Genomic DNA, 17254 nt, shown 5'->3' with positions numbered 1-17254 from the left:
AATAAGCTGAGACGGGTTTTTGACTAGAGTGCATATATGTACTACCGAAACTTTTGCATCGCTTAATTTACTGTAGTCATGTTTGCCGGTGGACGATTGCTGCGCAATGATTTCAACACAAAACATCCTTTGCAGGTCACTTGGCTGTACTCAGTGGCTTTGTCGAAACACCTCATAGTGATCATTGGGACATAACGAGTAAGAGCAGGCGAATACTAGGGGCCTTATGCTCCAGAACAGCGGTCAGACGTGAGCCGGCAAGTACTAGTGAGTGATACTGAGTCGGCTCCGACTTTGTCCCATTCCCTGTCGCCGAAAAGGGTAATCCTCGACTGTTCTGTACAGTACTTGGGCTTGAAACACATTCCCTCACGTGCTCCTTTCAGTTGTGGCTGGTAACTTAGTTCACGATCTGCAGGTAACTTCATCTCTTATCGCACCTTGTTCTGAGGTACTCTGTGGTATGAATGAAGGGGCTTTAGAGATTGACATTGTTGCTTGGAAAAGACACCAACAACTATTGATCTTGGGTGGAGCCAGTGACTTTGCTAGTGAGGAAAGAAGACGAGGACTCTCTGGAGGTAATTCTACTTAACCCCGTTGCAGGAAATGCGGGGTGATCGACTGGACTTTCTTCAGGTCTCCCGTCGATCGGGAGCGACAGCAGTTCATCGCCATTGATCGTGGAAATGCATGTCCACGCACCCACAGAACCGGCAACCATGACACTCATGTCTTGCTTTCTCGTTGACTCTGTACGGTTGGTTTCAGCAAATACAACGTGATCTAGGTAAGTCAAGATCTTGCGTCGCGCATGACTATGTGCGACCCCAACGCATCAAAGTACAAGACTAGCCAAAAGGAGCCGCAAGATCTAGGACGTCATGATGCCGGACTGGTCATTTGTTTACTTCATATCAGAGCTCCGTGCGTGTTCAACATCGCGGTTATAGCGGGAGAAAAAAAATGAAAAGACATTCCTGCGACAGTCGTATTTCATGGGCAATACTGGATCAAACTTCTCGACCGATCTCAGCCCTGCTATGACGCAAGGAACAGTATCTGCTTGCGAAGAGATGGCGATGCCAATGGGGTTGGTTTCGCATGCATAGATAGGTAAGTACAATCTCCGTACATGATGAGTTAACTTATCGCTGTGGACAGCCGGTGAGTTACACTCAAGATATGCTAGTACAATTCAGACTTTTGTTTGCATAATCTTCGAGAGCGGCAGCACGGCGGGGACTCACTTCAGCATCGGGATGTATACTACTATGTTGATCAAAGTGTATTCCGACAAGTTTTCATGTTTAGGTTGCCGCCGTCTCGCGTGCGTCAGCGATGTCTGACCGCTCCCGTTTCCCTGGATTTTATCTTGACCTACCGAACCGCGTCCAGGGATCAAAGGCCATTGCTCCGGTCGAAACTAAAATCTGGCATCCAAGAACCCGAATTGGCTCTTATCGTGGTGCTAATTCTTCCAAGCAAGGAGCAGAAGAGGAGAGGCTGCAGGTGGGCTGGCATACGAGCACCATTTGACTGCGCTCTGGCGTGCCACGAAGTCGGTAGGTAGACAAGGTTTGGCATCGTCGAACCCGTGACCATTTGGCTCGCTTTTCTTTCTTGTCGGGAGACCTGTCGTTCGAGGAAAAGACTCCCGTTACACTGGGTTTGTATCAGCCAAGCTAGATATCGGCATGCCCATCCAGGGATGGCTACGTCGTGCATGATTAGTATCTCTATAGCATGATATCCTAATAGAACTGGCTGCACGTGTTGAGGTCATGCAATTTTGATTGGATGGGAGACTATGCTTTTCGTGAGTTGACTTAGTATCCACAGGTTGACTTGCTAAGTTCTGAACTGGGCGACATGTTCAGGCAAGCAGTCACTTGCTCCTACAGTACCGAGCTCACTCACTAACCTACTGGTAGGGGGAAGAGGGGCTCTGCTTACTCTAATCTAATCGTGGGGTTTCGGCCCCCAAACGGCGGTGACCCACTCTTGACAGGCTTCCAAAAGTTCCATTGGAAGTCTTCGATGGCGGCCTCCTTTCAGCCGTGATCTTGCACCCGATCACCCCATGCTACGATCATACTTTTACTATGGAAAACTATGCGTACCAGTATAACCGACAAAGCACAAAACTCTCACATTCAGTAATTACCTTGAGTCATTGATGACGAGCTCGATGACCTATGATTACCTAAAAGCGACCCGTTAACTATTGAGCTGGCCACCCTGTCTGTGGACGGTTACGCTATTTTCTTCTCTTTATGATCTCTGCTTCTATGCCTACGTACGGAGGAGTGTTCCAATTGCGGCTGAGCTCTCTCTTCAGCGGTCCCCAGATATTTCTGACATGGGCTCAACCCCATTCCCAAGCATGAGAGCACCCATGCATCAGACTAGTAGCTATTATTCCTCCCATCCCATTTTGAGCTAGGGCTTGGGCCTACTAATATGGTGAAAGCATACTCACGCCGTGGTGCACTGGAACAAGAATGCACTATTTGCTTGCTACGTTAACTCCCGTAGCTTGACTGCGAACATCCCCTACACTCCCCACAGACAAGGTCGAATGGTTGGTGCACCCTCACAAGGGACATGACATCATGCAGTCATGTTATGGTGCATAATCGGGCACTGCGCTTGATACGACAAAGCTCTCGCGAGGCTGACTATGAGAAAAGTATCAACAGGCAAGAACCCAGGTAAGACTCTCAAAGCCTCCACTAGCATACTTGATACTGTCACAGAAAGGAAGCTTGTTGCTGATTTTAGCGTACCACAGATGTATTAGATACTGGATGGTATAGAACAGTATATATCGAAAGTTACCGGTACCGCATGTTTCCGCGATACCAGACAAGCCAGCTGCTGTCAACGGCCGCATAACCCTACAGTCCCACGGAGAAGGGCTACCAGTGGATCTCGATCTCGTCTTGTAATTTGTCTTTAATATCGCTTGACCTCTTTGTTTCCCCTCGTTGGCTCGCATTTTTCGATTCTCCTTTGTGACGGTCAGGACAGAACCTAGTCGCTCAAGGTAGTGATGACGTATGTTCACGAAATCTTGTAACGGAAAGAAGGCAGGTGGATCAACAGGGGAGTGCTTTCATAGTAATTGAGCGACACTGGAGTACTTGTCAGATCATCTACCAGACACCCTCCCTACTTCAATGACATGAGTAGGTATGCTGATCGAGAGGGAAAAGATAAGTGCTGGCTCGGAATGACCGAGATGTCCGTTGTACAGTTCAATCTCCGCCAAGCGTCATCCCAACTGGATGGAACGTTGCGCCTCCTGGACTGGGGGCCTTTTTCTTTCGTCATCCTGGTAAATTGCGTACTGTACTGTGAGCCCGTTACCACGACCGCAGGTTCTGAAAATTTACCACCGCAGCCGTTTCCTGCCTGTCCGTTCGTTACACCGCGCTTTTATTCTTGTCAATTGTCAATCTCGGTTTGACTTTGGCGATAGGAGCATTTGCCGTACCTTATTTGCTCTTCCATACTGTGTAGTTAGAGACCCCTCCATTGCTCCTATTGCATACAGGACATGCAGGCATGATAGACTGGAACTGTTGTCGCATTTATGAATAAACAGAAATTGTATCATCAGAGCTGTGAAAGTCAATGAACTTTGAAAGTAATACTGTATCAGTGCGTGTCCTTAAAAGCACTCAATTATCCACCGAGCAACAGAGAGATAAGCACGCATGCACTACCGCGTAATTGTGCGCGTGCCTTAGGCAAAAGGCAAAAGGCAAAAGGGAGAAGCCGGGAATTCAGCTTGGGCCTCGTTCAGCCCGGGATCCTTCGATGCGTCTTCGATGCTTCAACCTTCTTCCATCCTCGCCCATATCATATCCCTAACCGCACGGAGCATGCGTGCTATGCTGCGGGGTACCATTCGGCGAGTACCTTCCCTAGTCCTGATTACAACAAGACCGTCATCGAGCTTTGATGACGGCCGAAGAATGTATTGTGGCTTGCTGGGAGGCGAATCGTTCTCCCTCGCGCCATGCAACAAGCAAACATCCTCACTCCTTTCTCCCCCTCGGCGCATGTCAGTTACGAGATTCTGCGGTCGCCATTGAGTGACGCGGGGGCTTCGCCATCATTTCGACCTCCCCTGTCATCTCAGCTTGAGAGAGAGAGGGCCTATCCATGCTGACTACCTTGCCGGGGTCGGACCTCGTTTGGACGAGACGAGTAGACAGAACTCGCTACCACGAACTCATTCTCAGTGGATACAATTCCACGCTCGATCAATTGCGAATAGGGACCGTGACACCATCGGGTTGCCCTACGGCCTGACAAAGTCAAGGAGACACTGGTTCTGAGACATTGCGACTTGGCGCAGCTCTTTTCTCAATTGTCGTTCTTCCATCAATGAACAGATGCTGACTGGTTTCTCTCGGTTATTTAGCTATAATTGCATGGTGATTACCCTGACCTTGACCTGGATACTACCACATACCCCAGACAGCACTGGGCTGGCTGAACGGGGTGGCAACTAACTCATCGCTGCGGTGTCCACAACAATGTATTCTGATCTAGACTACGACACACAAGCCTCCGTGTCGGAGAAATCATGACGGAACGTCGATTCCCTTATGCCAAAACGACATTCTCAAGGCCCAGTTATGCTGCTGTCATCGGCCAATGAAAAGTCTTAGCTCTTGAGTAGCGCCAACCCCCTTTATGCTTGCCGAATTCCGATAATGCAATCATAAGGCAATCGAGGATGCCACATTGGCGAGGTTCTCGTCATCTCCGCTTTCCTTGAATTATTCCTGGTCCGTAGTTGCAGCTGTGCAACATCTCCCTCACCATCTCGTGACTATTCTTTGGACGGGCCCATCCATACTGAATAGCAATAGAAACATCATGGAATAGATACTCTATCGGATTCATCATGAAGGGTCGCCGATGCGGACACCGATGACGTTGTCCCTTCCCTGTGTATGGGCAACCGCCCTTCTCAAGCCGAAGACGCTAGGCGCCTGAAACGAGTGCCATCAGGGCCTAAGGGCCCTTCATTTCGGGTATGGCTTGGTCTACCCGAGCCACAGATCAAATCCCACCCGTTTCCACATCGCACTCTTAATCTTAGGCGTATACTAAGTCCCTCAGTCCACTGACATTGCTTTTTGACCCGAGTATGAATAATGGCTAAAAATAACGTAGGGCGTTCCAGGTGGAAACCTCCAAGAGACGATTGGGCCGGTCATCTTGTTTCTCGAATCCTTCGAGAAGCAAGACATACGATACTGGACGCTGTGAACAGTAAGTAGTGTGGGAATCGATGGTGGGTCTGCGGTAGCGTACGGAGCATGACCGTTCCGTCGATTTCCCATTTCAACTACAGTAATTACCGTGTGGTCCGGGGGCGCTGGCGTATTTAGCGAAAAGCCCGTGAACGTGTGGAAAGCCCTACGTGGGACGGTTCCCAAGCCAGTGATGCCTTGCTGCACCTCCACAAGCAACGTCAAGTCAGACGGCGCGCGGCCATCCTGGTCGGTCCTTTATCAGATTCGGCCCTTGTTCGCGCTGTACTACTGCACAGCACACGGGAAATGCTAACCGTTTGGGCCTTTCCCCAGTGCTCCTGGCCTCAAGTACTTCATGGTGAAGAGCTAGTTCACGACACGTGTCATGCTTACTTGCGCTTTCGTACAGGCATCATCCGGTTGGCTGTGGCTCTGGAGTCTTGCATGCATTCTCCCACTCCGGGAATTTATCTACCATAGCGTTATTTGCCATTCCATCCGCTGCTCCGGATTCGACATGGGGCTTGGCCATATCGAGGCTCGGGATTCCCGGGCTACCTACGATACTTGACTCTGCCACTCCCAGCCGGGTGATGCCGGCCATGCCACTAGCTCTGAGCCCTTAGGGTTGTCGTCAGTTTCTTCTGTATCTCTTTGCTCTCGTTTCGCGTGTATATTCTCGGGGGCCGATCTCCCGATATTCGCAACTAGTCCTCAATCCCTGTGAGCATGACCAGCCACTCCGCCCAAAAAAAAAAGGGACGCACATCTATATGAAACCAGGCTCTGGGGCGAACGCGTTTCCATCCCTCATTTTACCATTGAAACTAACTCGAGTGGGATACGTTCTAGAGAGCTATGCTGATACAGGTTGCCCAATAACATGACGCACTACGTCTGCGCAAGGGCAGCAGAGCCCTATGCGTCCACCAAGCCAGGTTTAACGCTATAGACCATTCAGTGATCAACACGTGTGGCGTGGGTGATGCCATGGGCCCTGGCTGAAAGAGGTGTGAATTCAAGGAATACCCACTGACAGAGGGCATCAATGCCGCAAGTAGGTTTCTCGAGGGAAGTCCAAATCAACCTGCTTACTTCCCTGGTTTTGGTCATTTGACTAGAGACGGGGTGGGATAACACTGCTGCCCCTCCCCCCCTGGAAAATTCCTAAGCGAGACGGCTCACGGACAGAAGTAGCTTATGTTCCATTGAGTCTTAAGCCATCGTGGGGGTTGATTACCTGCTTAGAAACGCCGCATACCATGCTGTTGGATGCGCCTTGAACCGCTTTCAAGAGGGCGCCAATGAGACGCGCTAGTTAGGGCATATCATGCCAGCGATTGGTTTCACGTTTCGATTCGGACGGGCATTGCGCGTCTCTTGCGCCACTTGTCTACCCGCTTTGTCTTGCAGTTTCAAGCCGGTATACCTTTGGATAGGACTCCTGTGTCGGAGATCTGAAACTGAAAGAGTGTCCCCCTGGTCTCTCGGGTGTGCTCAGTACTTGATGCACTCCTCAGCTATTGTACGGCGTATGATTCATGTATTGCAAGTAGAATTATTGATACGAGTGAAGCACGAACAGAGCTGTTCTTGTGGGGGATCTTGAGATGATAACTTCGAAGTTGTAGTTAATCAGATCGTAATCGTTGAAGTCAGCTGCTCTCCCCGCCAGTCCTTGACGGAATGTTGTTCTGCTCCCCGCCTCCGCACGCATCAGCCCCGCACCATCAACCCGTCAACAACAACCCAGCCCATTGACTATCTTGAGCAATTGAGCTGCTCGGGGCTATCTCGATGGACCTTTCCAAGCCCGTTGATGATGGGTTTACTCGAGCTCTCCCCAAGATCGAGGCAAGTCAAGCAAGAGATCCTTTCCTCTCGTTCACCTATTTCAGAGGAACCTCAACTACACTCCCTACCATCAAACCCCACACCTCACCATCCACAACATTCACCTCCCCAGAACAACCCAGAAACTCTACTAACTTCCAGACGACAGCTCCACGCCCACCTAAGCGGCAGCATAAGCCGGCAATGCCTCCACGAGCTCTGGGTCCAGAAGAAAGCCCAATCCCCAAAGACCTTCACCCTCGAAGACCCCTTGGTCGTGATGCCCCCGGGCAAAGTGGACTATTCTCTGCAAACGTGCGTGTTCCCAGCCTTTCCCTTTATCATCTCGAGAGCGAAACACACACACCCATCCCCCAACATCAAAACTCGCGAGTGATTCCGCACATCCCTCCACATCACCAGTCTCCTGCGTCTCTACAAACATACGCCTCCATACTAAGACTCCAAGCATAGATTCTTCACCACCTTCTCCACAACAATCTACCACCTCCTCACCACCCTCTCCGACATCAGGGCCGCCACGCGCGCCACCCTCGCCGACTTCGCCGCCGACGGCGTCGTCTACTTGGAGCTGCGGACGATCCCGCGCGCCTCGCCGGCGCAGTCGTTCACGCGGGAGGAGTACCTGACTGCCGTACTGGAGACGATCGCCGAGTTTAGTTTGCAGCAGCAGCAGCAGCAGCAGCAGCCACTCGAAAATGCATCATTATTACCATCATCTTCCTCAAATCAGACAGGTACAGGAAAAGGCACGCAAATGACCACGAACCTCATCCTCGCCATCGACCGCGGCACCATGACCGCCCGCGAGGCGATGGAGGTCGTCGAGCTGGCTATCAAGTACCGGTCCCAAACCCCCAGCCCCAGCCCCAGCCCCAGCACTCGCACTAGCACCCACCCCCAAACCCAACCCCAAAGTCCAGGCAGGGGCGTGGTCGTTGGCCTCGACATCTGCGGCAACCCCACGAAAGGCAACATCGCGCTGTACGCGCCCGCCATCGCCGCCGCCAAGGCTGCCGGCCTGGGCGTGACGGTGCATTTCGCTGAGATTTCCGCCAGCATACACCCACGAAACCAGGAGGAGGAGTTACGGACCCTCCTCAACTTCGAACCGGATCGTTTGGGCCACGTGATCCACGTGTCTGAGCCGATCAAGAAGGAGATTCAACGGCAGGAATGTGCGCTGGAGCTGTGTCTGTCGTGTAATGTGCACGCGGGCATGGTGGAGGGCGGCTTCGCGGAGCATCATTTTGGGGAGTGGTGGGCTGACAAGAATGGGTGTGTGGTGGTGTTGTGTGTGAGTTTACCCTTAGCTTTACCCTCTCAGTGCCTTTTGGGGTGTGGATGTTACAGTATTTGGGTATGTTGGTGCTGACTCGCGCAGACGGACGATGTCGGGTTCTTCTGTAGCCCCGTGTCGAACGAGTACCGGCTCGCGGCGGAGCACTTCCATCTTTGTCGGGCGGATGTGTTGAGGCTTTGCAGGCAGTCGTACGGCGCGATCTTTGGGTCTACGGAAGAGAAACAGCGCCTCCGCCGACTTCTAGATGACTTTGCGGCGAACTACAAGGATTGACGTCCCAATACTAAAGAAAGTGTGCTTTATACCAAGCTATCGACAAGATAATCAACATTAGACTTTTTATTTTGTGACGAGCTAGCTCTGCCACCGGAATTTCCCTTCCTTCAGCGTCTTAATCACCCCCAGAGGCATGTACTCACGGCTGACAGCCGCTAGATTCCCGTAGCGGTCGGTCATATCCTCGTGGTACAGCTCGGCCACCCACCGCCAGTACGCCGACATGGTCCACCACTCGCCGGAGATGATCTTGCGTTTACTCGATTCCTCGATGCCTTCGTCCAGCGACATCTGGTGGCGCTGGAAGTGCGCCGTCTGGTCGACGCTCTCCTCCTCAGGGACACGGATCAGGTCCTCGTATGCGCGCAGCAGCGGCCGGCTGTACGTCTCGGGATGCCGGGTGTACTCGGCCAGCGCGAGGGCGGACGACGAAGGGACCTCGGATGCGTCGACACCGCCGTAGATGCCCCAGCCGGAATCACCCGTAAGGGGCCCGTCTTTCTCGAACCGCTCCTTGGCCGCTAGGTACTCCGCTTCATCCTCGAGGAAGGCCGCGCGCAGGCGCGCGGCCGGGCTCTGCTTGATGTTCTCGCGCATCGCGAGGAACGGGATGTACGGGTTCAGCAGCTCGATGCCGCCCAGCTCGACGGGGAAGTAGAAGAAGCCCTCGGGGAGGTCGCGCGCGTGGCTTGGGAAGCGGCGGGCGATTTTGTGGCGCAGGTAGTCGGTGACGCCGCTGGCGTTGTCCGGGAACAGCGTGCGCTCGATGCGGTTGAGGGTCGCGATGGCCATGTCGATGTGCCCGCGGCCGAAGCACATGGCCGGCGTGGCGAAGTTGTTGGCGAAGAAGCGCCCGAAGTAGCTGTTCCAGGCCTGGACCCAGGCGAAGATGCTTTTGCAGGAGGCCAGCTGCCGCTGGAGCTCGCTGATGTGGCTGTCGACCTGGGCCTGGTCGATGATGAAGCGCCCTTCTCCCGGGTCGAGTTTGAGGAAGCCCCAGCGGATGTCCCCTTGGGGCAGCAGAACGCTGGACGTGGTGGGCTTCTTCTCCTTGGGGGCTGCGTGTGCATGAGGCCGTGGCACCGTATCCTTGGCCACGAACTTGGTCGTGCCGGTCTTCTCCTCGTTGAATCGAAGACCCATCACCTCGGCGAAGGTGGCCATCGTCTGCCACGCCGTGACGCAGGTGTCTTCGTGACCCCAGAACCAGAAGTCATCGTGCAGTCGGTACAGGTAGCCACCGTCGGTGCTCTGGTTCACGGCAAAGTCCATGCAGAACAGCACCGCTTCGCCGAAGAAATCCGAGAGCGCATGGCTCATGGGCACTCCGCGTCTGCGGACCGACACGGAGGCCGTGGGGCCATCTTGGACGAACGAAATGGGGGCCTTGAGGAAGGTGTCGAAGAAGTGCAGCCAGGTCTGCGGGACTCCGAAGTATTCCAGCACCGTGGAGATAGTGGTGTGGGCGAGGGAGGGTCCGAAATATTCAAAGTCCGACCGGATGGCCGTGAACTCTCCATGCAGGGAGGTGTAGATCAGGGACTCGGTGATGAGGAGATGGAGCAGCGAATGCTTGATCTCCATACCGTTCTTTTTCTTCTTCCCTTCCTCGTCGTCGTCGTCGGCTTCCTCCTCGGCGTAGGGGTCGGAGGTATCGTTCACCGAGCTGGGTAACGAGGTCATGAAGTACTCCTCTTTGAACGTGTTCTTCCGCAATGCGTGGACCGACTGGACCCTGGAGCTCTGGCTCACCGACTCCCTCCGAAAGCGCAACCGCCGCACGACTTCCTCCTCCGAGACCTCGTCGCGCAGCGACTTCCAGGCCGGAGACCCCAGGAACTCCTCGAGGGCCGACCGCAGGGCCACCGCCCACCGCACGCCGAGATACTGGAACATGAGGCTGTCCAGCAGATCCTCATCCATGAACACCCGGTACTTGCCGTTCAGCTGCCGGCGCATCTCGACCGGGATGCCCTCCCCGGACCAGGCCCAGGTGTCCAGGGCGCCGAGGCGCATGTTGAGCACGTCAGCGACCTCCTGGGCGACGGCGGGGTTGCGCATGAACTCCTTCAGGATGGCCGTCTTCTCCTTGGTGAGCAGGTCCGAGCTCAGCAGCGACTTGGAGATCCAAGCGAGATCCTTCGCCTTGAACCAGGTCTTCTTGGACGCAAACTTAGTGCCGAAGGACCGGATCTTGTCGCGCAGCCCCTTCAGCGCCTGCTGGGTTTGCGTTGACGTCTCGAAGATGCCGTCTAGATACGAGCGGATCGCCGCTGCATCGATGTCCGCCTCGGTGAAAACCAGGGACTCCCACTTGGCGCGCTGTTCGTGCATCTCGGCGCGCCCGACCTGCTCGAAGCTCGCACTGTTCTCGTCGGCGCCGGCGCCAGCACCGGCTGCACTCGGAGCAACAGGCTCCCCCGCGCTGAGGTCGCCCAGCCACTCCGTCACCAGATCACTGTAGAAGGAGGCATGCTCGTGCCGGAGCTGCAGAAACTGAAGCTCCTTCTCCAGCTTGGCGATCCAGCCCTTGAGGCTGCGCTCCGAGACGGACGGGTCATACTGGCTCTGGAGGAGGAAGCGTCGGATATTAGCGTACTCCGCGCCCTCGGACAGGTCTTTCACGAACGTGTCGTCGCCTGCGGAATGGTCTGCATCCAGATCGTCGTGACGATCGATGGCGATGTTCGGATAGCCCTTGAGTCTGGTCACCCCGTCCAGCAGAATTTTGGTCTTGGTGCGTAGATCGGTGGCATCTTCGGCGGCTTTGGCGATCTCTTGCCTTTGTTGCTCGAACAAATTCCGTTGCTTCGAGAGTTCGTTGATTTTGGTGGCGGTGATCGAGCCTAGAGTCTGGGGCAGAGCGCCGCCGGACAGCATTGTTGTAGTGCCTGCTGGTGGATTGTTGGGAAAGAAAGGACGTCAAGACCACCGTTCGGACACGTAGAGAGATAGAAAAGAAAGGAGGAGGAAAACAAAAAGATGTCGAGTGGGTTGAGTCCAGCGATCGACAAAAGCAAGAGCTCCCTAGAGCTCCATTATATACTCGTACTCGAGTCAGCGGGTGGGGACGAGATCCGCGGCGGGATCCCAAAGCGGTATCATCGCATCCAATCCACCACCTTTCGTCTCTCCGCTTCCGACTCAGCCTTCCTCTTCGGCATCCCAAAAGGGTCCCCGATGTACTACAGCTGGCTCTTTGAGTCACCCACCGTCGTCACGATGATCAATCGGACGACGACGACGACCGCTGCACGAATTGGAGCTGGCACAGGTCATACTGCATTTCCAGAAAGCTCGCGCCCCGCAGTTCAGCCGCAGCAGACGCAGAGAATCTCCACCGCTGCACGATCGCCCTCACAGCCTTGGCAAGAATAAGCGACGCCAGATCGCGGCCACTGCAGCCCCGGGGCCCTCTGCTGAACGCGACGAACCGGCGGTCCATCTGCCGACGAGATTCTTCGTCGTCGTCGTTGTCGGCGCTCCCCAACAACCAGCGCTGCGGGACCCATTGGTCGGCATCCTCGCCCCAGATCTCCCGCGACCGACCCAGAACATACGTGCTGGCCGAGACTGTCGTGCCCGCCGGCAGGGGATGGGACAGGCCTGGGATCACCATCTCAGCACCCGACCGTATCACTCGCGGGAACGCCGTCGGAAAGGGGGCGCGAAAGCGCAGGGTCTCTTTGATGACAGCCTGTAGCTCGAGCGGCGGCGACAGCGACGGCGAAGAGCCCTCCATCGAGGTCGAGCCCCCAAGCGCCTCACTCCCCGCGCCGGCGCGCAGCTTCTCCTGCCAGACCTGACCCTCCGGAAGACCCAGCTGGTAAAGAACCGCCGTCAAGGCAGCAGCCATGCTGCCGGGACCAGCAAACACCAAATTGAAGGCCTCGGACACAGCCTCCGCCGGCGTCATCTTCTGGTGGTGGTTGTCTGCAACACCACCCGCCGACGAACCCATCCCCATCCCCACCCTTAGCCAGCTTTCCACAATCCCCGGCTGTTGCTGCTGCTGCTGCGAACCCTGCCCCCGAACAAAAACCTCCGGAGTCCCCAGAATCGCCGCGGCGGCGCGGTGCATGAGCCCGTTCAACCCGACCATCGCGCCAGCCGCGTTATACCGGGGCCGCCGCAGACAAGCCACCGCCAGACGGGTATTCATCAGCCACCCGAACGCCGGCCAGAGCGAGTAACTCCAGACCATCTTGCTGACATACCGGATACTGGCGCCGAGGTCCCCGGCGATCTCATTGTCCGTGTAGGGGTGCGGGCCCACCGCCGGCCCGAAGAGGATGTCCAGCATCACGTCCAGGGTGAAGCGGTGGACGAGCGGCGCCACGTTCACCTCCACCTCCACTTGTCCGGAATGTGCGTGTTGTCCCCGTGCCTCCTGTTCCAGTAATACCGCCTCCAACCGCGCAACCAACATGGCCACATGCCTCGCGATCACCGGCTCGTAGCGCAGGACCTTGGTGCGCGTCAGGGCCGGCCCCAGCATCCTGCGGCGCTTCTGGCGGTGGGCGGGGTTCGACTGCGTGGCGAAGACGCTGACGTCGCGCTGGGGGCGCGGCTCCCCGAAGGTGTAGAAGTCGTCTTTCTCGATCGCTTTGTGGAAGCCGTAGATGGCCTCGAAGGCGGGGAGTTGCGAGAACGAGAGCCAGTTCGGGGCCACCCGGACGATAGGGCCGTAGCGCTGGTGCAGTTTCTCTTCTGTGAGATGGTGCTGGCCGCGGAGGAAGCTTGCGAAGCGCCTGGGGTTGGGGCTGGCTTAGCACTATGGATCGCCAGTAAAGAGGACCTGCCGACATACCAGATATTCGTAATCCGAGCCAGGAAGGGACCCGGATACCGCGCCAGCGGGTGGAGATAGTAATTGTAAAGCACGTGGGCCAGGAGATCGGCCAGGAGGAACTGGACGACGAGCAGGATGGCAGAAGTCATCGTCGCGGAGCGTAGGGCGTAGAGTCAAGTAGATTGATTCCACGATATCGTGAGCCAGCCAGCGCAGACGATGACTGGATAAGATGCTAGACCACCAACAACGAACGGGTCGAGAGGGCTCTGGGAAGAGTACCACCAGATGACATGCTATGCCTGTTCTCGGCAAAAAAAAACAAAGGAAGAAGCTGATGAACCTGCGGAGTAACTGTATTTAGCGTGTACACAGGGGAATCCTGGTATTGTATATTTTTCCCCACGTGCCACCTGGAGCAGCGCGTCACTGTCTCCTCAAGCAGCCCCGCCGCGGACTCGGAGTAAATCTGATCGCTACAAGGTTCAAGTATTCCCCCAGATACGAAATCAGGAAATTACTAAGCATGGAGATGCAAACCTATCCTGGCAGAAACACCGAGTGATACTTGTATGATTCTGTGTGGGTATGTGTCAAATTACAAAAATGGTTGTGCTCATCATCAGGCAACAAATTAATGCACTGTCATCATAAGAAAAGAAATCGTGTCTCGTCATCAATCATCATACAAGCGAGGACGCCCGCGACTTTGGATGCTTCTGATCAACAGTCGCCGCAAAGTCTATCGGTTTGCCCGCAGTGTTCTCCTCTTCGCCGTCCACCTCTTCGCCATCCGCAACCGACAGAACACCTTCCACCTTGACCTCATGCCACGTGTCGCTGGTGCCAGGGATGGGGAAGAAGCGCGTCAGCGCATAGTACATTACGGCCGACACGACGAACCCGGAAAAGTAGTTGATGTTGTAGATGTATTGCGCGCCAACCGGCACTTTTCGGCCCACCGCTCCGGCAAAGCCCACAATATTGACGAGAATGCCGGCAATGTACGAGGCGTATGCATGCCAGGAAAAGCCACAGATGTAATGGTACGGCGAACTGCGGCTCGCGTTGTACAGGTCTTTCACTTGGAGATAGCCCTTGCGAACGAGATAGTAGTCGCACACGATGGGGCCCGCGATGGAGGATAGGAAGACTGAGTAGGCCGACAGGTAGGTGGTGAACTGGTTTGACGACGATTGGAGTTTCCACTAGGCTCGGTTAGTCAAAGTCCTTGTACAAGTCATAAGAACAGGGTTCGTCATACTGGACACATCGCCAAGCCGATCGCGGCGCAGACATAGCTTCCTCGGCGGATGTTGATGTATCGAGGGAGCAGGGCCGTCATATCGGTACCCGCAGAGACCGAGTTGGCGGAAATGTTGGTCCCCAGTTGCGCCAGAGCAAAGCCCGTCGAGATGATAAATACCCCGAAGCGCTCAGCGGAGCTTGCCCCGTCCAAGAACTTGCCCAGCAGGTCCAGCGGGTTCCAGACAAAGTCACCGCCGAAGATGACGGCCGACGATGAGGAGACGATGATTCCAATGAATGAGGTAATTCCGAATCCGATCGGGATGGTAAGCAGTTGGGACCACAGCGCATCTTTCGGTGTCCGCGAGAACCGGGAGAAATCCGGATCGTTCACAATCAAAGTGGCGAAGTTGCTCAGACAGCTCATGATCGATTTCACCACGGCCCAGGCCAGGACGCTGCCGTGCACCGAGGCGGGCTGGTGGACAATGGGGCCGATGCCGTTGGCGCGGGAGATGGCCCAGGCGAAGAACGCAATGGCAGCGATGGGCGAATAGATGGCCTTGACGGTGAAGAGATGACGGATCTTGTGCACGGGAAACCAGAGCGCAGGCAGAGATAGCAGCCAGAACAGGAAAAAACTCAGAAAGTTCTTCGTATCGACGCCGGCACTGGCAGGGATCCCGTTGGGCAGGTTGTTGTAGCTGGGCCATATGGATCGGATCATCAGGGTCACACACTCGCCTGTTACACATCAGATATACTCCGATCAAGCCATCGCGGCTGGTTCGCGTAGCAACGGCGCCAGGGCTTTCTTACCTCCGATGTAGCCTTGGACACCGTACCACACGACAGCCATGGCAGCTCGATTGAATACGGGCCAGAAGGACCCCCAGATGCCGAAACTTGAGCGGCAGGCGACAGGGAAGGAGATGTGGTAGACGGCACCAATGCGACCAGTCAAGCACACAAAACATGCGGCAATGAAGTACCCAACCCAGACACATATCCACGACTGCCACCATGACAGGCCATCAACAATCATCGAGGAGGAAATCATCCAGGTATTCTAGTCGGACAAACGGATCTGTCAGCTCAGAAGGCGGCAGGCCGGGGTCGGCCAAGATGCTCGCAGCGGTACTCACGATATTGAGAGAATCTGCTATCCAAAAGGCAACGAAGTTGTACCATCCCCATTGTCGACGTTCATGTTCAACTGCAGGAATCCAAAACCATCCCGGTCAGTGTGTGCGCGAGAGCCAGAGAGAGGACCACGTCGCGAACAGCGACCCTTCCGTCAGTCGACCAACGTACCTGGTTGTAAATCATGGTTCATCAACATCAACTGAGTGTTGGACAATCCAGGCTCCGCGGACACCTCCAGTTTCTTCAGCCATCGTTGCAGACGAGTTGTTTCCATGATGAGCGGTGGGGAAGGGGGTAGGCAATGCACTCCAAAGCTAGGCCAGCCCAGTCAAAATCTCGCGATGCCAACAGGTAGTATGTACAAGATTGGCGGGGAAGGCGCGATCTTTCGACGATGAATGGATGGACGAGCGACTCAGCCTGCTGGATGGGAGATGGAAAGGCAGGGAGATATGCAAAGAAGAGAGACGAAAGTACTAAAGGACCAGCTAAGCCAGGCAGCCATCGCAGCGATGTATAAGTTAGTATTAGTATATTTATACCAGATGCTATAACAGATAAACGAGTGGGATCAATTTGGAGGTGAGTCGGAACGTACCGTATCATCGCCCTCGTCATTGATTCTCTCGGCAAGCCAATCAGCTGGGCCCAGAGGGCCCCTGATAGTGGCATTTTCCCCGTACGCCATCATGACATGAAAAAGGGACGACAAGGACGAAAAGGACCAATTCGAACCCGCGCCCCCTCCGCCTCCTTGACGCAAGATAAGGATTCGAAAATTGGTCAGATGGGCCGAAGATCATCCAGCCATGGGCCTTTCTTATCGCTCGCCATGGATGGTGGAACGGGAGCCCCGAGCGCGATGAGGCACCCGTGCCAGTACCTAACCAGACAGACTATCGTAGATGGATCATGGATATCATTTTTCGTTGCTCGATTCGGTCGAGTAAGCAAATTCCAATTCCTGGCCAGCGAGCCGTTATCAGCGAGAGTGGAGCGAGACCAAATTCCTCTCCACTGGTTTCTCCGCAAAAAGGAAAAAAGGGCGGCAATTAAGGTGGCCTGGTGGGGCGTATCTCTTAATATCGCTTAGTATGATAGTATCTAATCATCTCCAGGGGCCCGCTGACTCGATGAGATCGAGTAAAAGATTAAAGATATAACGGAAAGAAATCAGCCCATGCCCGTAATGTCCGCACTTTTTGTTTCCCCACGGGTCCGGTCTGGAACAGTGGAGGGTGCCTGGAAAAACAGAAGAACAGAAGAACAGAAGAACAGAAGAACAGAAGAACAGAGATCCGATGTCGCTGCTAAATGCCGCTGTCGCACATTATGCTGGCTGACTCATCTGGTCAG

General features: G+C 54.9%; 4 protein-coding genes across 4 annotated transcripts; 1 reads left to right on the top strand and 3 right to left on the bottom strand.

The window, feature by feature from the left end:
• Positions 1 to 7076: 7076 nt before the first annotated feature.
• BO82DRAFT_289565 (putative adenosine deaminase) lies at positions 7077 to 8709 on the top strand (the record flags this gene model as incomplete). Its single annotated transcript, XM_025631659.1, has 6 exons — positions 7077 to 7162; positions 7275 to 7427; positions 7587 to 7792; positions 7871 to 7979; positions 8052 to 8430; positions 8518 to 8709. 6 exons carry the CDS (start codon positions 7077 to 7079, stop codon positions 8707 to 8709), a joined length of 1125 nt encoding a protein of 374 aa, XP_025489346.1.
• A 24-nt stretch (positions 8710 to 8733) lies between these two features.
• BO82DRAFT_356738 (uncharacterized protein) lies at positions 8734 to 11713 on the bottom strand. Its single transcript, XM_025635817.1, has one exon. It carries the CDS (start codon positions 11590 to 11592, stop codon positions 8791 to 8793), a length of 2802 nt encoding a protein of 933 aa, XP_025489345.1. The 5' UTR covers positions 11593 to 11713; the 3' UTR covers positions 8734 to 8790.
• A 258-nt stretch (positions 11714 to 11971) lies between these two features.
• Positions 11972 to 13833, bottom strand: BO82DRAFT_315867 (putative cytochrome P450 pisatin demethylase; the record flags this gene model as incomplete). Its single annotated transcript, XM_025632553.1, has 2 exons — positions 13523 to 13833; positions 11972 to 13463 (listed from the first exon to the last, which is right to left on the bottom strand). Coding segments are annotated over exons 1-2 (1623 nt in total), but the record flags the coding sequence as incomplete, so codon positions are not given.
• A 228-nt stretch (positions 13834 to 14061) lies between these two features.
• BO82DRAFT_138987 (nucleobase cation symporter-1 family protein) lies at positions 14062 to 16299 on the bottom strand. The gene is made up of 5 exons (XM_025630046.1): positions 16067 to 16299; positions 15898 to 15968; positions 15572 to 15821; positions 14769 to 15496; positions 14062 to 14712 (listed from the first exon to the last, which is right to left on the bottom strand). Exons 1-5 carry the CDS (start codon positions 16170 to 16172, stop codon positions 14188 to 14190), a joined length of 1680 nt encoding a protein of 559 aa, XP_025489343.1. The 5' UTR covers positions 16173 to 16299; the 3' UTR covers positions 14062 to 14187.
• Between the last annotated feature and the right edge of the window lie 955 nt (positions 16300 to 17254).

The sequence above is a fragment of the Aspergillus uvarum genome (genome assembly GCF_003184745.1).
Source record: "Aspergillus uvarum CBS 121591 unplaced genomic scaffold BO82scaffold_49, whole genome shotgun sequence".
Lineage (NCBI taxonomy): Eukaryota > Fungi > Ascomycota > Eurotiomycetes > Eurotiales > Aspergillaceae > Aspergillus > Aspergillus uvarum.
Note: the sequence above shows the minus strand (reverse complement) of the source record. Positions and strands in the feature narration are given on the sequence as shown.